A 23,319-nucleotide genomic window follows, 5' to 3' on the forward strand; every position below is an offset into this window, starting at 1 on the left:
GTTCTTGTTTATACATAAGTATTTGTGCGCAGAATTGCAGAATGGTTTTTGGCACTCTCATCCATGAATTTGCGCATTTTGTGAAAAAGCTGCATCACCCTTCCGTTCTGAATTTAAGCAAAAATCTGCCCATTTTATTCCATCCAGTGAACATTATACTTTCCTGAAAACGAAAATGCGAATATATAAAATTCATGCTACTTTTTTCATGAGAAACCCTCATGAAACTGATAAAAACGATGTGCTGGTTGCCTCCCAGGTGGCGACTCCTCCGGCTTTTGCCACGTATTCAGCTGACTATTAGCCTTCCGAGAGGGAGGATGCCGGGATTGAGCCGCACGTATATCGAGGCTATGGTATTATTTTGTATCTGTCATTTCTAGGTCTACCCACTCAGCCAGCCACAAGAAGACTCACCACCACCGTCGAGAGGGAGTTGCACTGTGAGTGAGTTCCGAATATTCCGATTATATTCACCGAGAGTCTCTCGTCCACCCTCCAATCCAACCAGCCATAAACTGGGAATCCGTCTGTCAGTAAATTTAACTACCAACACAGTCATCTCGTCATCTCGGAGAGGAAGATACCAATAATCTGCTAAATCTCCACTCCTCCTCGCAGAACGAAGGGTCAGGTGGACGTGTAAATTGATTGCCAAGTGTTGCCCCACTTTGCCTCCTCCTCGTCGTCCTTTCCCCGTCCAAGCACACCCACAGCCGGGCGTTGAAGTACGTCATCATGGCTTCAGGAATTATTCCCATCCGGTTTCAGGAGCATTTACAGGTACACAATTTTCTACTGCATCATCGAACGATGAGTCATCTTGGGAGGGATGAATTAATGGAAATTTTGTAATGATGGATGGGCGTTTCTTGTTATAAATTTTTGAAATGCTTTTTTTTTGTGCAGCTCACCTCCATCGGAATTAATCAGGCGAACATCAGTTTTAACAACTTGACGATGGAGTCGGACAAATTTATCTGTGTTCGAGAGAAGGTGGGAGATTCTGCACAGATCGTTATTATCGACATGACGGATCCAAACAGCCCTATTCGTCGCCCAATTACAGCAGATTCGGCCATTATGAATCCTGCCAGCAAAGTGATTGCTCTCAAGGCTGGGAAAACGTTGCAGATTTTTAATATTGAGATGAAGAGCAAGATGAAGTCGCACGCTATGGTGGAGGAGGTCATCTTTTGGAAGTGGATTTCCCTCAACACCATCGGTCTCGTTACGGACTCGGCCGTCTTTCACTGGAGTATGGAAGGGGAATCCATTCCACAGAAAATGTTCGATCGTCATTCCAGTCTTGCGGGGACACAAATAATTAACTATAGGACTGATGCTAAACAAAATTGGCTCCTTCTGGTTGCAATTTCCGCTCAGGTACGGCATAACGTCATGCTGATATTATTTATTCAAGTCATGTGATTGATTGACAAACAAAAGATGATTGAAATTCTTGTATGTGAAAGGTGAACTATATGAAAGAAATTAATGTTTTTGATTTGTTTAGCAAAATCGAGTTGTTGGTGCGATGCAACTTTATTCCGTGGAACGGAAAGTGAGTCAACCCATTGAAGGACATGCTGGAACATTTGCACAGTTGAAATTGGAAGGAAATCCTGAACCATCCAATCTTCTTTGTTTCGCTGTTCGAAACGCGCAAGGAGGAAAGGTAGGCTAATTATAAGTTATAATATAAATCATATAAATGATGTAAGATTAGTTGAATTGAGTGTGATATTTGTGTTGAATTCATTCTTTCCTGTCTTTAGATTCATATTGTAGAGGTGGGCGGTGTCCCGACTGGGAATCAAGCCTTCACTAAAAAGAGCATGGACGTCTTCTTCCCACCAGAGGCACTAACTGATTTCCCTGTAGCTATGCAAGTACGTGATTGACCGAAATAACACGTGTTTAGTTGGAAATGGATTTTTAATCTATTGACTCGTTTTATTTAGGCAAGTAACAAGTACGACATTGTCTATCTGATCACAAAGTACGGATACATTCATCTCTACGACTTGGAGAGTGCTGCGTGTATATACATGAACCGAATTAGCTCTGACACTATTTTTGTTACTGCTGCTCATGAAACCACGGGTGGGATTCTTGGAGTCAATAGAAAGGGACAAGTCTTGTCTGTCACAATCGACGAAGACACTGTAGTTTCTCACATTGTCAATAATTTGTCGAATCAAGATTTGGCCCTCAGGGTGGCATTCCGAAACAACTTGAGTGGAGCTGAGGATCTGTTCATTCGAAAGTTTAATACCCTGTTCCAAAATGCGCAGTACACGGATGCTGCCAAGGTCGCTGCACAAGCTCCCAAAGGGATTTTGAGGACGCCTCAGACCATTCAACGGTTTCAACAGGTCGCAACTCAGCCAGGACAAACGTCGCCACTTTTACAGTATTTTGGGATCCTTTTGGACCGAGTAGGTTTACACACTTGGAGCTAAAATTCTCTGCAATAAGGTTTTTGTATTTGTGATGAATTTAAGTTAATGATTGGACTTTCGTTTGTTCAGGGTCAACTCAACAAGTTTGAGTCTCTCGAGTTGTCTCGTCCAGTTTTGCAACAAGGGAAGAAACAATTGATGGAGAAATGGCTAAAGGAAGACAAATTAGAATGTTCCGAAGAACTTGGAGACTTAGTGAAGCAGGTTGATCCTACATTGGCCCTGTCGGTGTATTTGCGTGCAAATGTGCCCAACAAGGTAAATAATCGTATTGATTTGCATAAAATCATATGCATATGTATTCTGAGGTGACGTAAAATTATAAATCTGGGTTTGTCTTTATAGGTCATCCAGTGTTTCGCTGAAACTGGTCAATTTAATAAAATTGTTTTGTACGCCAAGAAAGTTGGCTATACGCCAGATTATGTCTTTTTGCTACGTAATTTGATGCGTGTCAATCCCGATCAAGGAGTTGGATTCGCCCAAATGCTTGTTCAGGACGAAGAACCTCTCGCCGATATTAACCAGGCAAGATACCCTTAGTTTTTTTAAAATTAGATATAAGTTTTATGTAAACCAAGTCTAATTACTCTACTAATGGTCACACAGATCGTCGATATTTTCATGGAACAAAACATGGTTCAACAATGCACTGCATTTTTATTGGACGCCTTAAAGAACAATCGCCCAACTGAAGGCCCCTTGCAAACAAGACTGCTAGAAATGAATTTGATTGCTGCTCCACAAGTAAATTAAAAAATGTATAACTGTTGTGAACGTTTTTATGTTATGAGATAACAATCCTATAACACTTTTTTTAATTTAAGGTGGCTGACGCGATTTTGGGAAATCAAATGTTCACTCACTATGATAAGGCCCATATTGCCCAGATGTGTGAGAAAGCTGGTCTTCTGCAAAGGGCTTTGGAACACTACACTGGTATTTTTTTCTCTCTCTCTCATTCTCTCCCTCGTTTTCTCCTTACTATTGATTCATGTCAATCATATCAAACAATTATTAACGATTGGCTTCCTTTAAATCTTTTATAGATTTATATGATATCAAACGAGCCGTTGTACACACTCATTTACTTAACCCTGAGTGGTTGGTGACATACTTTGGCACGCTGTCCGTCGAAGACTCTGTTGAATGTCTCAAAGCCATGTTGACTGCAAACATCAGACAGAACCTCAACATCTGTGTTCAAATTGCCACCAAGTATCATGAGCAGGTATGCAGCATGGAGTTATAATTACTTTAATAACGTTTGTTGTTTGTCTTGCAATTATGATGATTAAATAACAATGATTGTTTTATATTGTTGCAGTTGACAACGAAAGCTCTGATTGACCTTTTCGAGTCGTTCAAAAGCTATGAAGGACTATTCTACTTTCTGGGCTCTATCGTCAACTTTAGTCAAGACTCAGAAGTTCACTTCAAATACATTCAAGCCGCATGCAAAACCGGACAAATCAAAGAAGTTGAGAGGATATGCCGAGAATCCAATTGTTACAATGCGGAAAGAGTCAAGAATTTCTTGAAAGAAGCCAAATTAACGGATCAACTCCCACTCATTATTGTGTGCGACCGCTTCGACTTTGTCCACGACCTTGTTTTGTATTTGTACAGGAACAATTTGCAAAAATACATTGAAATCTATGTTCAAAAGGTAAGAAAAAATTGCTTATTTATTCATTGTAAAAGAAATCGTGCATGAGCTTGGGCGCAATTTATTTATTTCCAGTTTGTTTGATTGCAGGTCAACCCTTCCCGACTTCCAGTTGTTGTGGGCGGTCTACTAGACGTGGATTGTTCCGAAGATGTTATCAAAAGCCTTATAATGGTGGTTCGAGGGCAGTTTTCAACTGACGAGTTGGTTGAGGAGGTAGAGAAACGCAATCGCCTGAAGCTGCTCCTACCATGGTTGGAGTCCAGAGTTCATGAGGGTGTCATCGAACCTGCAACCCACAATGCGCTTGCAAAAATCTACATTGATAGCAACAACAATCCTGAGAGATTCTTAAAAGAGAATCAATACTACGACAGCAAAGTTGTGGGTAAATATTGTGAAAAGCGAGACCCGCATTTGGCATGTGTCGCATATGAACGTGGTCATGCGGATCGGGAACTGATTCATGTTTGCAATGAAAATTCACTTTTCAAGTCGGAAGCAAGGTAAAATAATTCACATTTGGGACGTTCTTATGAGTTACAATTATTAATGATAAGAATGATTAATCTTACAGATACTTGGTACGACGACGGGATCCAGAGTTGTGGGTCGAAGTTTTAAACGAGGAGAACCCCTACCGAAGACAGTTAATTGATCAAGTGGTCCAGACAGCTTTGTCGGAAACTCAAGGTTAGATTGATTTTGAATTCATTATTATCAAATAACAGGTGGCCTTATTTCCTTTGCTTGTTGTCCTTAGATCCCGAGGATATATCTGTCACGGTTAAGGCTTTCATGACGGCTGATCTTCCCAATGAATTGATTGAACTGCTCGAGAAAATTGTTTTGGACAACTCTGTATTTTCTGACCATAGGTAATAAGTCATATAGAAGAAACACAAATTGTTTGATATATTTGACATGAACTTACACTGTTGTAATATTTATTTGCAGAAATCTACAAAATCTGTTAATCTTAACGGCGATAAAGGCAGATAGAACAAGAGTTATGGAGTACATCAATCGCCTGGACAATTACGATGCTCCTGACATTGCAAATATTGCAATCAACAATCAATTGTATGAGGAAGCATTTTCCATCTTTAAGAAGTTTGATGTCAACACTTCTGCTATTCAAGTTCTCATCGAGAATGTGTCCAATCTTGACCGAGCATACGAGTTTGCCGAGCGTTGTAACGAGGCCGCAGTTTGGAGTCAACTAGCAAAAGCTCAGCTGCAACAAGGAATGGTTAAGGAAGCGATCGACTCTTACATCAAAGCCGATGACCCTTCAGCCTTTGTGGATGTGGTAGAAACAGCCCATAAGACAGGTGGCGTACATAAATTATTAGTTTGTTGTTTAAAATGATACAAATAAATAAATAACTTTATTTTAATTGGTTGTGTTTGCAGGAGGATGGGAAGATTTGGTCCGATACCTTCAGATGGCCCGTAAGAAGGCTCGCGAATCTTACATTGAGACCGAGTTGATTTATGCCTATGCAAAAACTGGACGTTTGGCCGATTTAGAAGAATTTGTGTCGGGACCAAATCATGCAGATATTCAAAAGGTACCAATTAACTTGTTGTTTGTTCAAGTCAAATAGAACATAATCAAATAATTTACCTCACCAAATACTCGTTGATTAATGAACTGTTAAACTGACTGTCCAACTGAACTTGCAATGTCATTTTTCTGCAGATTGGTGATCGTTGTTTCGACGCCGGAATGTTCGATGCTGCCAAGCTCCTCTACAATAATATATCAAACTTTGCCCGACTAGCAATTACATTGGTGTATTTGAAAGAGTACCAAGGTGCCGTTGACTCAGCGAGAAAGGCTAACAGCACACGCACGTGGAAAGAAGTTTGTTTCGCGTGCGTCGAGTCTGGAGAATTCCGATTAGCTCAAATGTGCGGCCTACACATTGTGGTTCATGTAAGTATATGAACTATGTATTTAATACACTTGAATTGTCACCCTTGTGTATCTTGGTTTGGTCTTCTATTTTTTGCTTAATTTTTTTGAATTTCATCATAGGCGGACGAGTTGGAAGATTTAATCAATCATTATCAAGACCGTGGATATTTTGAGGAATTGATCAATCTCTTGGAAGCAGCTTTGGGCTTGGAAAGGGGTAAGAGATTGGATACGTTGAACAGAGGATAAACGAAAGTAAACTTACATTTCAGTGGCATATAAAAGCAAATGAATGCAACGCCTTTATTTATATCTCATCCGTGAAATTCAAATTATCAGTATGCTCGACTGAAATAGTAAGGGACCTTCCCGTTAAAAAATTAAAAACTGCCTGTACAAAAACTCTGTCCCCTGTCTCAATGGTGTCTACATGCTCAAGTTTCTTATTGTCCCTTCGAATGAGGATGCCATTGTAGAATTGACCCTTCATTTCTGCAAGAACAAGAGCTGCATGACCCAATCCCTCCTTCCTTATGCAATCTTCTTTCACCAAATCGAATACATCCTTCTGCTGATCCGTCCACTGTTTAAAAGATTTAGATGTGTCAATGTTATTTGCAATCGCTAGCTGCTCATCCGACAGGGGGGTTTGGTAGATGGGTCCTGATTTGAATTGGTCACTACTACATTAGAGAAACAAGAATTTTAGCATGATATATTGATTTAAACATACGTGTGTGTAAACTAACTGGGTATAAATAGAATGATCCTCCTCCCCAACCCTGGACGTTTTTAATCCAACATTGACTTTGTTGTTGGGTTCAACTCCACAATAGATTCTAGGCAGTTTTGAGCAATATCGATCTTTGTTGATTAACGAGGAACTGCTATCATCATCATCATTTCCCACGGTGAAAGTCACTCCATTCCCTTCCAAAATCTTTTCCACCGCTGCCAAATTAGCGTTGTCCATGTATAACTGTTTATGAAGGAACGAATGCGGTTTGATGGGGGCGTCAGACTCAATTCTTTCCATGTTTCTGAATAGTGTGATGAGCGAAACTGACAACTTCAAATACAAATACAATTATTATTAGTTTTTTAAACACTTATGTACATGGGAAACTTACTGTCATGGAATGAATGGTTGGAAGTCGTTCCGGGGAAGAGAGCAGAATAGATTTTTCATAAATAGGGGAGAAATTGGCATTAGGATGAGTTAAGTTTATCCCTCTACTCCTCTCGTGTTGTGAGCAGACGTTTCAAACAACTTGTTTGTCCATTCTTTTTTATCCACACTCGGATAACATAACGCAGCATGATAATGGATGGTTTTCTCATTGGTGTCATGCAAAACGGCGAAATGCTGCAATCGGTTTGTTGAATGGCTATTACACAAATAACCCATCGATGTTGACTTCGACCAACATTGCTTGCATTTTTTGAGGTTAGGGAAGCCTAGGTTCATATAGCCGTAACACAACGTTGATCCGTTCCAATACAAAGGGATGAACTCGTCCCACTCATCCTTTTCTGGGGTTTTAGCACCTTTGGTAGGGGTTTTACCACCTTTTTTTGGGGCCTTGGGACCTTTGGTTGGGGTTGTTGTAGGTGTGTCAGATCTTCTCTGACTTGTTTTACGCAGTTTGACAGGGTAAAACTTTTCCATTCCTCCTGCTTTATGAGTATTATAGTGAGTCCTCCATTCCTCCATTAGTTCAGAAAATAAGGGATGTTTGTCGATTTCTTCATCTTTTCCAACAAAACCTTTTTGAACAAGGACACTTTTCACATAGTCGAATATTGTTCGGATATCACTCTTTCTTGGTAGTTTGAATTTTGGGACGCTATCCCCTTCGTCGTCCAACTCTCCAGCACCAATTCTGTCTGTCTGTCCTAAAAATATGCATAAAATTAGCAACCTAATCATGCAATATCACATTTTTTCATATCTCACCTCATGTAATGGAGCCACAATGGAAATGATGGACACAAACCCTTCTTCTGTGAACCCTTTTGCGTGTTCACTAGCCAAGTGAACAAACGCCGACCTATCCTTCTCTTCCTCAAAATCAAGATTTTTGCAGAGACCAGCCCTCAAATACTTTCCATCTATCTCTTTGACGGGAACCTTGTTGGATTTGAGCATTTCAGTAGGGGCCTTCGAAATCGTGGTCTTCCCCGACTTCGCTAGACCTGTTCATACAATCATAATTATTAAGAGATACAAAAATTGCAAACTTATTAAGCCCCCATTCAATAATAATATTGCATAATTTTATCAGTAATATAATAAACATACCTGTCATAAGAATCGTACATCCGTTCTTTACCTCACTTTCCCATTTCATCCTCTTAATAATTGGTGGTGAGGGGGATGGTGACCCAACATGGGTCATTTTACTAGAGGTGGGGGTGGATGGGTCCATTTTAAGTATTATTTTCTTTAATAATACAAATAATAGTGCAAAAAGTTGTTTGAACCATTTGTTCAAACACAAAGACAAAAGAGAACCCGGCAATTGTTTCTTGGATGGTGTGGAGTATGTAGGGGCATATCCATACAACACACGTCAACTGATTACTAACTACTTGGTTTTACTTTTCAGCTCACATGGGAATGTTCACTGAGCTGGCTATCCTTTACTCAAAATTTAAGCCAGAAAAGATGAAGGAACATTTGGAACTGTTTTGGTCCCGCGTTAATATTCCAAAGGTATATAGTTGTTTTGTTATAATTTTACAATTTACTAGATTATGTATTCACTACGTGTTTGTTTACAAAGGTTTTACGAGCTGCAGAACAAGCTCACTTGTGGGCAGAATTGGTATTCCTCTACGATAAATACGAAGAATATGACAATGCCGTGACGGCAATGATGACCCATCCAACTGAAGCCTGGAGAGAGTCGCACTTTAAGGATATCATTACCAAGGTAGCTAAGTAATAATTTATTTTCTTAAAGTAATGTTGTTTTAATGTACGCTGACTAATACCTGTAATTATTTTTTCACAAAGGTGGCTAATATTGAGCTTTACTACAAAGCCATCCAGTTTTATTTAGACTACAAGCCCATGTTACTAAATGACTTGTTGGTGGTGTTAGCACCAAGAATGGACCACACCCGATCTGTCAGCTTTTTCGCTAAAGTACGCCCCTATTCCTTAGTCAATTTGATTATACAATCATTATCTAACTTGTTTTTTGGTTGTACTAATTGATGTATTTTGTTAACAGGTAAATCATTTAAAACTGGTGAAACCATATTTGAGAGCCGTTCAAAGTCTAAACAACAAAGCAATTAATGAAGCATTGAATACCTTACTAATTGAAGAAGAGGATTATCAAGGTATTTTTTAAAAATTATTATTATTAATTTGTGATTGGTCTAGTTTCAATTTTTAATATAAATTAATCTAGGTCTCCGTACGTCAATTGATGCCTTTGACAATTTTGATAATATCGCATTGGCCCAAAAGTTGGAAAAGCATGAGCTCATAGAGTTCCGAAGAATTGCTGCATACCTCTACAAAGGCAACAACCGATGGAAGCAATCTGTCGAGTTGTGTAAAAAGGATAAACTTTACAGAGTAAGTAGTTTAAATAATTTGTCTTGTAAATAGAATGAACAATTTATCAAAATAATACCATTTGCAGGATGCCATGGAGTATGCTGCCGAATCCAAAAATCCTGACATTGCTGAGGAATTGTTAACGTGGTTCCTAGATCAAGGAAATAATGACTGTTTCGCAGCCTGCCTCTTCCATTGTTACGACTTGCTACATCCCGATGTAATTTTGGAATTATCCTGGCGCAATGGAATTATGGATTTCGCCATGCCCTACATGATTCAAGTTCTACGTGAATATCGTACAAAGGTCAGTGTGGTTTTTTCCAAAAATATTTATGCATCAATGATTTCATGTATACTTATTTCTCTGTTTGTGTCTAGATTGACCGATTGGAGGAACTGGAAACCCAAAGAGTAGAAGAAGGACACACAAATGATGGAAAAGCAATGATCATGGGTGAGTTGTTGTTGACTATGATTCATCACATCTTCTGAAATAATGTTGAGAATTATTTACTAAATACACGCGTTTGTTGTAATAACTTTGGCAGAACCCCAATTGATGTTAACAGCTGGACCTGGAATGATGCCCCCTGGTTATCCTCAAGGCTACCCTAATGCATACGGAACCGGAGGTGTACCTTATCAAGGTTACGGGATGTAAAGTTATTCTTGTAGTAGTGGATCAAATGTAATCAATCTGCAAAACCAAGTGTGTCAGCGAGTGCATCTGCTAGTGGATATATAAATAAGAAACAATCCTTTAACATAAGCTTTAGATTAGAGAAGAGATTTGATTAGGTTTAGTAAGTGTATTAACCAATTATTTGTGCGTGTATTTATGATCCAAATTTGTATGATGATATGATATGAATCAAGCTGTGTGAAATACATTCCGCTAAGTGTATTACAAATATTGAGATGTATGCTGAGTAACTTTCTTCAATGATAATAATACCGATTCCTCTTATTCTTAAAATGGACACAACAAGTGTAAAAATGAATTGGGTTTGTTTGTTTCATTCATATAGTTATACATATATATAAATTCACATTATTTTGTATTTCAATAATCAGACTATGCTATAAAAGTATATAGCTTTTCTTTAAAAAATACTTCAGAAAAAAACGAGTAATCAAACACTAATTACATTCCAATCAAAATGTGTCTAATTTTGAGTCATTTAAACACACCTGGCATATTTAGCTCATACTGGTATTCATAATCAGATAAATCAGTGGCAAATTAGACATTCATTTCTAATTTCACATTGGTTGGTGGCTCGTCATTATTCGTTCAGCATTTTCATGAATAAATTGTGCGATATTCGGATACGTCTCCAGCCCAGCCTGTTGTCTCATGCTGTCATCAGTTGGGATTTCTCCAATTATGAAGCTAGCAGTAATTAAGTGAACATTTAATTGAATGCTGTCAAATTTATCTGCATATGGGATGCTATTAAATAGAGATGATGAAATCAAAGTTCTAATGCAACTGCTAAAATGAAGTTGGTGCTTGTTGTTTCATACACAAATATTTATTTCAATAATCAGACTATGCTATAAAAGCTTATAACTTTTCTTAAAAAATGACTTCAGAAAAATGTGAACAAACTAATCAAACACTACTAAATTCCAAATGTATCATATCATCGTCTTTGTCTCGTACTGTTCACTTGGAAGTGAGAAATCCTTGAAGTTGTCCCAACAAGTTGGTGTACAGCTTGTGTTCATAATCAGTCGCAAAATCGGACATTTTCTCCGCAAACTCATTTGTAATCCCTCTTTCTTCCAACATGTTCATGAATAAATCGTACAAATACTGGAAATATAAAAAAACAGATAGACATTAATTCAAGTTATTAAATTCGGTTAAATCTTATAACTTACACCGTCCAAAATGTCTCCAGCTACGGCGTAAGTTTGCTCGTTCCATTCTCCCTCATAAATTGAGATTTCGTCAATCACGAATGCATCTTCTGCTAAAGCATTACATATTTATGGTTATAGAACATATCTAATCGTGAGTGTAGCAGAGTAAAATAAGTTAGGCTACATACGATATTCGTCCTGTTGAGGGTCAGCTGCAGCAGCTCCAGCATCTTGCAAATATGAGCAGCTGAAGGACAATATTTTATTCCCCTTTGTAATTTCAATCTCGAAATTAGGTCGAGATCTCATTTCTGCATCCTTTTCCGCCTGTTGTCCACCTTTGTCCAACTGCTGCTCATCCGCATAATCCGCATCCACAGTGTGGTTTACGTTAAAGTTGATCACCACTCTATAAAATGAAAATTTATTATTAATAATATTAAAAATTACACTCAACTATGAAACACAAGCTAGCAAAAATTTCAGTTATTTTCTTCTTACTTTTCCTGATTAAACTTTTTCGTAAATGTAAGTTCTGATTGATCCAATTGTATCTCGAACCCGTCCAAATTCGACGGCAAAGGTCCAGCTCTCTGATTTTTTTTCTCCGTGGCAATTTCTTCCGTCAAGAAGCTCACCAGCTCGTCGTCACCTGGAAATATAGAATATCGACAATTACATCATTTGATAATTAGTAGATTAACCCTCCAAATTTAGTCCTTCGTAGTCATTTCATTTCTAAAAAAACTTGTCCAACCTTTCGCCTTGGTGTCATGCACACTTTTGACCGTTCCGAGCGGTCGGAGGAGGCCGGCTGGGCGGAGGAGACCCTTCGAACCACCCACGAGCGCATTTGTGTGGAGAAAGCGTGGCGTTTGTACAACTTTCACCATTGCTTGTTCCGCACTCGAAGCAAGTTTGGAAATTACTGATCGCAAAAACATTTTGTATTTAATCTTTTCTTCTCTTGTACTAACAAATTCTACTCGACGATTGTATCCTTTCAGATAACTTGGCTTTTAATACTTGAGAGAGAAAAGTTATAATTTCTGATGAATTGAGTAGAAATTTGCAAATTTTTTGCTACAAACACGTGCCAAAAACCGGTGTGAAGAGTGAAGTGAGAAAATGCGACTAGAGAATGGAAGTCTGCCGGGATTGCATCATCACACCACTCCTCCGGGGCAACGAGCCCAGAACTTACTTGCGACATTTTTAGTCTCAACTGATCCTGAGTTGAGTCAACTCAATAAAAATGTGAGACTCGGAAAATTGAGAATTGGAAATCTAGGTATTTTTTTGCCAAACCGAGTACGACCAACAAGTTCTGAAAATGATTTAAAAACTGATTTAACAAATTTTGCTTATGCCTTTCTTTAGACAAATTAGCGTGATATGACGCAGGAAAAAGTGAAATAAGGAATGACTTGGTGTAAAAGTCGACGAATAAAATGGTCATTAAACAATGGGTGATTCATTATGCTTACTGCCGAACAATAACTACGCAGGAATTTATAATTGTGTGTATGCACGAAAATGCGATTATCTACATTTTTCACCATATACTCTAGAAATTAGAAACCATAAGACAGCGCATATTTGTTGAAACAATACTGTAAACAAATTATTCTGATTTTATACTTCGTAGCTTCATGATTCCCATGATTAACTTAATTTATTTTTGCACAACGTATATACGTGAGTGAATGAAGTGTATTCTGCATGGATTCTGATTGGAATAAATAATGTGAGACTGAGGATAAAAAGAAAGATGAAACAAATGAGATTTACTTAGCAAGTTAAACTACTTGACCTTGGTAACCCTCCTCCAAAATAACAATACTACAATAGGTTTGACAATCCCTATTTTTAATTTCTTTGAGATGAAATGAATCTCTCTGATTACAAGCGCACAACTACACGTACTAAATAAAATGACTAATTTTTATGAAATAATTTATATGAGAGATATGTATGTTAATTATAAATGAAGTTAAGTTTTCCTACTTTATTTTCCAGTCTTAATAATTATATCTACATTCTTGTTATATCTGCATTCTTTCACTAATCATAACAAGCTAATTTGATTACTATTTTTAATTTAACGACATGATTTTACATAATTTACGTGCTTCTGGTCCTTATCCATCCTTATTGTTGAAAATAGTTTGCGGTTTGTCAATTTTTCCAAACATAGTTCGGAATTTCGTCGCATTTTCACCATCTAAAAATAGGAAACAAAGGCGACGAAACGGCAGAAAATGACGGAGAAAGGAGCATAGAGCGAGTACCACGGTTTCACGGCGGCTGTGACACTGCTCAAACTGGACGGAGAGAGATAAGGTCACAGCAGCCAAGAGGGTGACAATAATCATCACAATCGTCGAATATCAGGTCAAAGGTCATAGTTAGTCTGGATCAGGACGTGTATAAGACAGGCACGAGAAGGATCCCATCATCAGTCGGCTGAAGGCTTCAGCCAGTCGACGACCAACGACAACACGATACGACGGGCTTCCACACTTTTTGTGACATTTCTCATCCGTCCAACGTTACCAGTTGGTTCTCCAAATTTCCAGTGAATATAAACAAAGAAGGTAAGCATGTACCAAAGTATGTTTTCAGAACAAAAACAACATTACTCAGCATCATCTGTCGCCAAATGGCATAGAGCTATTTATATGTTTTGTTTGTTATTGATTCTTGATTGTCATCATTCTTTATCACTCCTGTTCCGAATTGATGTGGCAGGCAAAAGCCAGACATTAGGCTCTCGGCAATTTTGGGTTTAGTTTCAATACCAATTTTAAGCAGGATAGTGATAGTGATAGAAAAACATTAAAGATACTGTAAAAAGTGGGTGCGATAATAAAGTGTCTTATCATCTGTATATAAATTGGTACGTGATAAATATGTCTTTAGTCACGCATCCTGTCACCATTTTGCAAGAACAGCATTTTGATGTTATTTTTCTAATGAATAGTAATTACAACAAACCGAATCGATGAGATCAACTTTCGAGAGTAGTGTTTTAATGTGGCATTTAACTCTCGTTTTTTAACAAGATGAAGGTGACAGTCTGACTTTAATTTTTCGTGGCAACAATTTAATTCTACGAGAAGTGGTCATCTTATCTTTTGTGGATTATATTATTGCCCTCATCAGCTATGCAATATGATGATTATATACATTTCAAACGTGTTTGTACCATTGAACTCTATCATCCATCCATCCACCACCCATAATCCTGCATTTAATACTTTAACAACATAATGTACGAAATAACACGGCACGAGGAGATACATGAAATAAGTATGAAAGAGACGCCTTCGTGTCATAAACTGATTCGTGTTATTTGCATTTTATTTTATTTATACTGAGTCGAAACCTCTCATGCCCAGCCACGACGACGACTCCTATTTTACCATATCACCATCACACATATCTCCACGAAAGGTTTATCAGTTAGTTAGTATAATCTTTAAGTGGGAACCAATAAGTCAAGTCATATGTAAGTTGTTGATGCATACTATGCAAATTAACATTGTGTACTTATTGTGGGAGATGTAATATGCAAAACATGGAGTACAGTGCATATCAAACTGTACATGTTAAATGTAAACTTGGTGGATATCTAAAATAGAGAGTTCATTTCTAATCTAATATCTAAATGATGATTGTAAGGGCTTGACTTAAGCCAGAAAGTTGATCTTCTCATTAGTGGGCATAACCTCTCTTGAACATATTGGAAGTGTAACACGTATTATGGGGTGGGTTTTCTGTGGGTAAATTATTTTTGTGGTGATTTTGAAGGAAAAAATCTGTTGGATTGTTGCTAATTGAAGTGATTTTTTCTATGTTGCAGGTTTTCAAAATTAACATACTAAATTCTTGTGGTAATCAACATGGAGTTATCTCAGGAAGATATCCAGTCCTCTGTTAAAGACTTTGAGGATCTCACAGAGGAATTCAAAACTTTTTCGGTATACAGCCATATTTTAAAATCTTTTTTAAAATGTGAAGCATAAATATATTTGGTATTAATTTATATTTTTTAAGGCCTCCCATAAAGAATATATGCAAAAATTGGATGAACTCAACGCAATCCAATCAAAATGTTTGAAAGAATTGACCCATCAACGTTATCGACTTGGCATCATCAAATCTTCCCTGAAAAAGTTTGTCATATGCAATTTTAGAGTATTTACTAGGTTGTAATAACAATTCACGATTGTTGCAGATTTTCAAAAAAACCAGAATCTAAAGAAATATCAGAAGAAATAGAAAAAGGGATAAGTCGTCGTAAGATTCAGTTGTACGAGATGGAAGAAGCACTTCCAAAGAAGAATGGGTTATACCTTCGCATAATACTGGGAAACGTCAATGTATCAATTTTGAATAAGGAAGACAAGTACGTACAATTTGTCCTCCACATCTTATCTGTTGTATAAAATTTAAATAATATTTTTGTAAATATATATGTTATGCTTTGCTTTCTTTAGATTCAAGTACAAGGACGAGTATGAAAAGTTCAAATTTATTGTGAATGGAATCGGCCTACTAATGTCACTGAGTAATATTTTCATCAATTCTCGGTAAGCAACTTACCTATCCATTACTCTGGTTGACATGTTATCCTTATGTTGAAGTTGGCAAAATTATATTTTATTTTGGCCGTTGCAGGGTGTTGGATTTAATTTTCATGTTCATGTTAGTCTGGTACTATTGCACACTTACCATTAGGGAAAGTATTTTGAAAGTGAACGGCTCTCGGATTAAGGGTTGGTGGAGAGCTCACCACTTCATCTCTACCGTTCTCGCTGGCGTCCTCTTGATTTGGCCCAACAACTCGGTGTACTACCTTTTCCGACCCCAGTTCATGTGGTTCAACGTGTACATCAGTGAGTCCAGATTTCCCATTAATCACGGTACAAAGTTCTAATCTGTTTGGTACAATCCTAGGCTTGGTACAATTTCTGCAGTTTCGCTATCAAAGAGGGTGCCTTTACCGGCTTCGTGCTCTGGGCGAAAGGCATAACATGGACATTACCATTGATGGATTTCACTCATGGATGTGGAGAGGTCTTAGCTTTTTGTTACCGTTTCTGGTTGGGGGATATGTCTGGCAACTATACAATGCCTATTTGCTCTACGAATTGAGCTATAATCCTGAAGCTACTTGGCAGGTATTAAAAATACGCAGAAATTATAAAACTTCAGCGAAGCATAATTTATGTCTGTAGTAAAACACTAATAATTTCTCTTATCTTGATTTACCTCCTCCTCGACAATAAAAGGTTCCAGTCTTGGGTGGACTATTCTTGACCGTATTTTTGGGAAATGTGATCACCACCTTGATGATCATTCCTCAAAAATTAAAAGAAAAGGTGAAATTAAAGCAACGATTTTCTCAAACAGTGTCTTATCTTCGGCGTCAGAATCGCGAAGACTCCCCTCCTCGGCCATCGGAAGAATCAAGCAAAAGCAAGAACCAGTAATAAATACTACTATAAAGCAACGTATACTTTCTCTACTGTGCATGCATTACCAAATCTACCAGTGATGAAACTCTTACAATTCCGTAACAATTAATCTACCACATTTGCAAAGGATTCAGTGTGATAATCATTATAAAAAGTAATAAATTAAACTAAATACGTACGGTATATCATGATTGACCTTTATTGTATCTCTGCGATGGTAATTCGGATACAAATAAATAATTACCATTGTGAAAATTACGTTTTTTGATAAGTAACCTATGTTCATCATCATCATCATATTTTTACAAAGTAACAACAACTCTCTCCAAATACATTTATCAAGCTAAACTATAATACAGGTAAATTACACTTAATTAAACAACGTTATACTCGCACAAATTCAACACATATCTGCTGGATTAATACAGTAAACTACCTTTTACTCATGCTACCTAAATACGTTTTTATCGTCATCCAGAACCCGGATTAGTAAGAATAATTTTAATTACTGGTGGGAAGAAGGAACTCATTCTCCTCATACTTTTTTATGACACGCGACGACGTCAAAACTAAATCAATTTCAATTCAAAAAAGCGAATCAACAAAACCTAAGTAAGAATAACTTCAAAAAGACAGATATTTTCATCATACTTGACTTAAAAAACCCTCGTCCACTCTCCCCACCCAATAATTCCCCAATTAATAATACCCCACCCCCCGTCCCCCCAAACACCATCTCATTATTATGCACGCTTACTTTTTTCTCGCTTCGTCAGATCTATATAAATAGGTTTATTATTCTCATCATCATTATTATTTTGGTAACAATATTTCATAACAGCTAGAAAAAATAATGCAAATAAATAAATGCATCATGTGAAACGAAATGCACTCTTCTCCTGGTCACATATCTGTCTGTACACCAGTAAATATAGCAGTAAAATATCAACAAAATGAAAAAGTATTCCATGAATGACAAGAAAAAATACAATAGGATAATACTCCGCACAAAAAAGTATACAAATGTAGTGCTTTTATACACCTCATCTCATCTCCTTACATATTCTTCTTCAGCATGTAGTAAAAATAAATAAAAATCACAGGCAAGTTTATTTGATTTCAAAATTTTGAAATTCAAATGCCGTTTAGAAATTCTTGTAGTGAAAAATCCTATTTTTTATGTATGTATCATTGGTAGAGTAGTACATATGTAGTAGAAAGATATATATCGTCGTCGTGGGTCGTGTTTTTTTATGCGATATGATAAGTACCATTTCCACCACCAAAACCACCACCCCTCTCGACACCCCCACCCACACCTGCAAAAAGTAGGGACAAGTGGGTGTGTCCGAGCAGCAGCGGTGGGTGTGTCGTGTGTCGTATTGTATGTGCAGTAGCCTTTTTTATGGTAATAGCTTGCGTTTTCATTTAAAAAGAAAGGATTATTCAGAAGGAAAAATCACCATCGTCAATTTCATGCATACAAATTGTTGTCCATATGGTCATGGGTTTTTCTTTTTTCGCAACAAGTGTGCGTTTCTTGTAATGTACATAGTAATTTTTATGTAAGTGAAAACAATTCATGCTCACTTCGTTCGATTGGATATCATATTATTTTTCCTAAACCAAACCGATATCAGCCTTTTTATGGCGTATGTTTTTTTACACTTTTTTAAAAAATAATTATTAGCCCATTATTATGATGATGATGACGACGACGACGTATTTTTAGCAGCCATTTCAGTCCAATAACAACATGCATCCAATCAATAATACTGAATTGAGATTGAGATTCTGCTAATAAATGCTCATTCTCTTTACACCTCTGGTTCTCGCATACTCGCATTATTTCATTTATGTACACAAAAATCACAAAACTTTCACAGTAACCATTCCTAACTTATTAGTACTCTTATTAGCCTTATGTCATTATGTATGTATGTATAATATGTATGTAGCTATCTGTATGCAATTCTTATATATCGTACTTTAGTTTTTGGTTTTTTATACCATTATTTCCTGAATCAACGAAAAGTAAAACAGTCTATTTCACCTCACTCACAGTGATAGGGCCTCGAGTTAAAGAGAGCTGAAATTTATTGGGATGTGATGTATTTTGTTGTTCTTGTTGTTCTTTGTTGTATTTAGACGAGGGCAGGACCGTTACAAATGTACTTTATAATCCCTATCGTCTCGATATATGTGTAAATATCCAGGTAAATTTTTATGACGTGGCAGCTACAAAAAATTCCCCTCACTTACTTATTTAAAACAGTTTTGTTCGATGTATTTGATCTTCGAACAACAACAAATTGCTCAGAATGAAAGTATCCTCGGTCATGTCATGAATATATCATCATCATGACTTTGTTGTATTCTTGATCACGGTAAATTCTTGGATTATTACTATTATCATTATTATTATTATGATTATTACTACTTTTCATATAAACTGCACTATATATTAATTATTGCCCATTATTCATGTCCAGGTCAAGATTTGCATTATTACTGTCGCAAAGGAATTGTATTGGATGACAAATGATGGATAGATTTGTTTTCTACGAGTATACAACAACAACAACATACATACACACGCGCAATAGATAAAGAAGAAAAGGGTTACAAAATCCTGGCACAATGGGAATTTAATTAAAAACTTTTTGCATATTTCTTTCCTGTCGGTAAAAGTCTTCTCAGATTTAAGAGACACATGGTTAATTATATAACCTGATTTAATTGTCTAATTCGCTGGTTAATGTGCGTGCGTGTATCATCATTGGAGGAGTCATTTTGAGAAAAATGCTTGTCCAATTCGAACCAATCCGTCTAAGATATGATCTAAGATATTGTCTATTTCTATACTTTGGGATATTTTTACCTCGTTGTATGTATTTATTTACGTACCTAATTGAAGATCAAGATCTATATATTTTTATGTGGTTTGTTATGATATTTATGGATTTTCTCAGGGAAAGTTTCAATTAAATCCGTCCTATGTATTGGGAATTTTGTAACCATTATTTCTAAACTACTACGACTGCATCAGGATTGTCAAATTGTGTTTGTGTTTGATAAACCGCATCTCCTTTTCTTTACTTCACACGTACATGACAGACACAGAGAAGACTGACGAACGAATTAACTCCCTTAATTCAATTTCTTTCTTTCGATGATAGGTTTTCCTCTTAATAAAGTAAAAATTATCTAGTAAAACAAACAATGACTTATGTATTTGGAATGGAATGTAAAACATGGATTGATAAAAAATAACCCATCATAATTTCTTTGCCGTTAGTTAAATGTAAATTCCTGAAAATGTCAGTAAAATAGACATCCGGACTCTTACTTAAATACGAAATATTATTATTTTTTGAATGATTTAACACTCTTATGTATTTTTGAATGATATTTGCAATATTTCCAATTTACTTGATATAGTTGAGTTGAGAGAGAGATTCACCAAAATATATACGCGACGATGACTCGATAATATTTTAACTTTTTATCCACCTCTTCTTCACGTATATGGATTTACAATTACAACTTATTGTCTCGTGATGAATTGCTGTGGTCATTATTATTTATATATAATTTATGAGAAATAGTTTATATATATCAGTTTTAAATGTCCTTTGACCTATCATACGTACTACCTTCCGCCACCCAGTGTGTATTTTGTATGTGTGTATTGTATTTATAATCTTGACAAATTCGCCAGCTATACGTATCTATATCCAAATTATGTTTAGAGTCTTAATTTGCCACCAATTCATACCATCCAATCGTCAATCCACTTTTGTTTGTATGTAAAGAAATGTATTACAGACAGAGAGTACAAGAGATTGGTTCCAGTAGAGGCAGAAAAATCATCATCTAATCAGGAGAAGGGCTACATGTACGGAAAACGTCACCAATTAATTGTGTTTTTGTGTGTATTTTGTGTATTTGTTCGAATAATGCCTGTATCTTTTTTCGTACACATATATCTTTGTGCAGTGTGTTCAATTGTATTGCTTGCTTATCCCTTCAGCACAAACCAACCAACCTCTTCTTAACATCACGATAAGGCATCGATGATTCAAGGCATATTGAATTATTTGTCGTCTAGGTTCGCGTCATTCCATTTTTTTCAAAATATTTACTGATACAACACGTCATAGTCGTGACATAATATGTATGATTTGGATTTTTTAGCGTAGAAAGTTCGAGAGAAACAGGAAATGTCTAATATTGTCTGTGTATACTACTGTGCAGTTCAATCAAAAAAGTTGGGTGTGTAGAAAAAATTTTGGAAAAAATATATAACTGGATAGTTATGAATATTGAACTGGACATACACACACAGGGCGTGATAGAGTTTTCAGAACTTTGTAGAAATTGACGTGATAAAATAAATGGTTCGAGTTGTTTCTTTCAGAAAGAGAGAGAAGGACAAACACAATACCAGGAATTTTTGTCATCTATGAATTTAAAATGCTGGAATATTACTTTCTTCCTTTGGTCGTATTGTACATAGTCTGCCAACCAATTGGTTTTTTCTTGCATTTTTTGATAAGATATGGAGATGTTTTATTTCGTTTTTAGCTTTTGCAATTTCAAGTACGCAATACTAAAATAAGCACGGCAATTAAACTCGGTCCCACCCACAATTATGTAGAAGGAACACAATAATATCCCAAAAATCGAACAATTGTGAGGAAGACTCGCACTGAATAGCTTTAAGATAATTATTGGTTGGTTGGTCAATAATGCCCTGACTTTTGATTATCATTTGTGCCCTTAACTCTACCACCACACACAATATGTCAACTTTCTCCAATAGTCGTCGTATAGTATGCAACATGAAATCCTATCATCATGCATGAAGGGAGGAGGAAATAGATAGACAAATCTTCCAATAATTCTTTGGAAAGTTTTCTTTCAACAAAACTGAAAGCAGCCGAGCTTTCTGAAAAAAGTAAAATTAATACTAAAAATTTATTCTGCCCATAAGTCTCCCAGAAAAGTCATTACTTTCGAAATTGGAATGCAGTTCAACAATCTACAACAATCAACAAATTAGTCAATGGCATAGACTAGATTTGATTTCGACGGCGTCTGAAACGATACCTGGTAAATAATATAATAAACAGTGCGTTAAATGTATTTGCTTTTTTTGTGTGGTATGTTTTGCACCCGGAGAAAGTAGTGTGTTCATTATTTTTGTGACAAACAGTCCGTACCACGCCACACGTAGATATTTAGTTATCTATAAATAATATATATCAGCCATCTTTTACTTAATACATGGTTTTTTTGCGAGGTGACGACGACGACGACGCCTGGTAGGTAGGTGTAGGGATAGGTATTTTTTTGGTAGTGCAACAACTGGAAGCGAACGATCGCCTGAGAACATGGAGAGTTTACTTTCTTTTCATTTTATACTGTAAACGGTAACTATACTTTCCGATTTTAATTCACTGGGGAATAATGCAATCATGCACAGTCTTCCTGTTTCTAAAATAATACTAGTGATAATTTGAGATTATCTAATTTTTTGTTGTTGTGTGGTTTGAAGGGTTAAATTTAGCTGTAAGTCTGCCCTGAATGCAGATGGTTTAAATGCGCTACCCATTTAATAGTAGTAGTAGCTAAATTAATAACACGCTAATTAAAGCATAAATATTATATATATGCTTATGTATATTATGCTTGCAAGTTCCCTCTCTCAGTCACTGGTATTTCTAAATATGTATGTTTGCGGAAAATACTGAGACTCGATTTAGTTAGATATTAAGATACCATTGTTCTTGTTTTTGTTATTATTGTTATTATAATTATTATTTCAAGGTTCTCGTCAAATTGTATAGTCAATACGTAAATGATATCAAATATTTTTGAACCTTGAATTCTCTCTACCCTTGAATTACTCACAGTCAACGCTGATAAAAGATACCTCAATTTTCAAACCTCCTCGACTCATGTAACCCCGACATTACTTAATACTAAAGTCCAACTTAAGTTGTCGTTAAATTAAATTAAAGTAGTTAAATCTATGGTATAGTGTAGCATTACGGAGACGATGACGATTTCTAAACGTACGCATTGTATACCCCTGACCAATCCAAGTTCTGAAGACCTGAGACGTCCACAGATGTTGGAAGTGCATAAGCCCCATATGCTGGAGCCGATGAAAGACTGGGTAACGCGTTACTACTTGTGGTATTCTACAACAAAAAAGAAGGACAATTTATGATAAGTTGTAGTCCTGTTTCCATTATGTATGACGATGTGCCCAGCAGCAGACTACCCGCTAGTTAGTGTATGTATTTACATCTAGAGTACTGCAG

At 36.5% G+C, this 23,319-nt stretch overlaps 5 protein-coding genes across 9 annotated transcripts in view; 2 read left to right on the top strand and 3 right to left on the bottom strand.

The window, feature by feature from the left end:
• Window positions 1–424: 424 nt before the first annotated feature.
• LOC110851516 (clathrin heavy chain) lies at window positions 425–10,748 on the top strand. The gene is made up of 26 exons (XM_022099325.2): window positions 425–783; window positions 910–1,386; window positions 1,517–1,678; window positions 1,779–1,892; window positions 1,965–2,441; window positions 2,535–2,723; window positions 2,811–2,993; window positions 3,075–3,212; window positions 3,293–3,404; window positions 3,515–3,696; window positions 3,793–4,134; window positions 4,225–4,640; window positions 4,712–4,827; window positions 4,898–5,012; window positions 5,092–5,468; window positions 5,551–5,708; window positions 5,840–6,076; window positions 6,179–6,275; window positions 8,668–8,774; window positions 8,845–8,994; window positions 9,078–9,209; window positions 9,298–9,409; window positions 9,481–9,650; window positions 9,718–9,939; window positions 10,014–10,089; window positions 10,184–10,748. Exons 1-26 carry the CDS (start codon window positions 739–741, stop codon window positions 10,294–10,296), a joined length of 5,019 nt encoding a protein of 1,672 aa, XP_021955017.1. The 5' UTR covers window positions 425–738; the 3' UTR covers window positions 10,297–10,748.
• LOC110851518 lies at window positions 6,320–8,527 on the bottom strand. The gene is made up of 5 exons (XM_022099326.2): window positions 8,361–8,527; window positions 8,016–8,254; window positions 7,189–7,954; window positions 6,808–7,127; window positions 6,320–6,741 (listed from the first exon to the last, which is right to left on the bottom strand). The coding sequence occupies exons 3-5, from the start codon at window positions 7,192–7,194 to the stop codon at window positions 6,366–6,368; spliced, it is 702 nt and encodes a 233-aa protein (XP_021955018.1). The 5' UTR covers window positions 7,195–7,954; window positions 8,016–8,254; window positions 8,361–8,527; the 3' UTR covers window positions 6,320–6,365.
• Window positions 10,749–11,136: 388 nt separating the features above from the next.
• LOC110851119 (complement component 1 Q subcomponent-binding protein, mitochondrial) lies at window positions 11,137–12,648 on the bottom strand. 2 transcript variants are annotated; one of them, XM_022098758.2, is made up of 5 exons: window positions 12,262–12,648; window positions 12,006–12,156; window positions 11,693–11,913; window positions 11,523–11,614; window positions 11,137–11,454 (listed from the first exon to the last, which is right to left on the bottom strand). In XM_022098758.2, exons 1-5 carry the CDS (start codon window positions 12,446–12,448, stop codon window positions 11,305–11,307), a joined length of 801 nt encoding a protein of 266 aa, XP_021954450.1. In that variant the 5' UTR covers window positions 12,449–12,648; the 3' UTR covers window positions 11,137–11,304. The 2 variants fall into 2 exon arrangements, with proteins under 2 accessions (XP_021954450.1, XP_021954451.1); XM_022098759.2 differs by having other exon boundaries at window positions 11,523–11,611; window positions 12,262–12,647.
• A 1,160-nt stretch (window positions 12,649–13,808) lies between these two features.
• LOC110851523 (transmembrane protein 120 homolog) lies at window positions 13,809–17,170 on the top strand. Of its 4 annotated transcripts, none has more exons than XM_022099336.2 (8): window positions 13,809–14,101; window positions 15,370–15,487; window positions 15,564–15,682; window positions 15,745–15,915; window positions 16,007–16,099; window positions 16,188–16,405; window positions 16,467–16,690; window positions 16,802–17,170. In XM_022099336.2, exons 2-8 carry the CDS (start codon window positions 15,410–15,412, stop codon window positions 17,000–17,002), a joined length of 1,104 nt encoding a protein of 367 aa, XP_021955028.1. In that variant the 5' UTR covers window positions 13,809–14,101; window positions 15,370–15,409; the 3' UTR covers window positions 17,003–17,170. The 4 variants fall into 4 exon arrangements, with proteins under 4 accessions (XP_021955028.1, XP_021955031.1, XP_021955027.1 ...); XM_022099339.2 differs by lacking the exon at window positions 13,809–14,101 and adding an exon at window positions 15,123–15,274; XM_022099335.2 differs by lacking the exon at window positions 13,809–14,101 and adding an exon at window positions 15,133–15,289.
• LOC110851522 (RNA-binding protein Musashi homolog 2) overlaps window positions 17,171–23,319 on the bottom strand; it is a 28,384-nt gene continuing 22,235 nt past the window's right edge. Inside the window, exon 9 of the mRNA XM_022099334.2 lies at window positions 17,171–23,196. Coding sequence (XP_021955026.1) covers window positions 23,062–23,196 — 135 coding nt within the window. The 3' untranslated portion in view covers window positions 17,171–23,061. The remainder of the gene's footprint in view (window positions 23,197–23,319) is intronic.

Source organism: Folsomia candida, unplaced genomic scaffold, assembly GCF_002217175.1.
Source record: "Folsomia candida strain VU population unplaced genomic scaffold, ASM221717v1 Fcan01_Sc006, whole genome shotgun sequence".
Classification (NCBI taxonomy): Eukaryota; Metazoa; Arthropoda; class Collembola; order Entomobryomorpha; family Isotomidae; genus Folsomia; species Folsomia candida.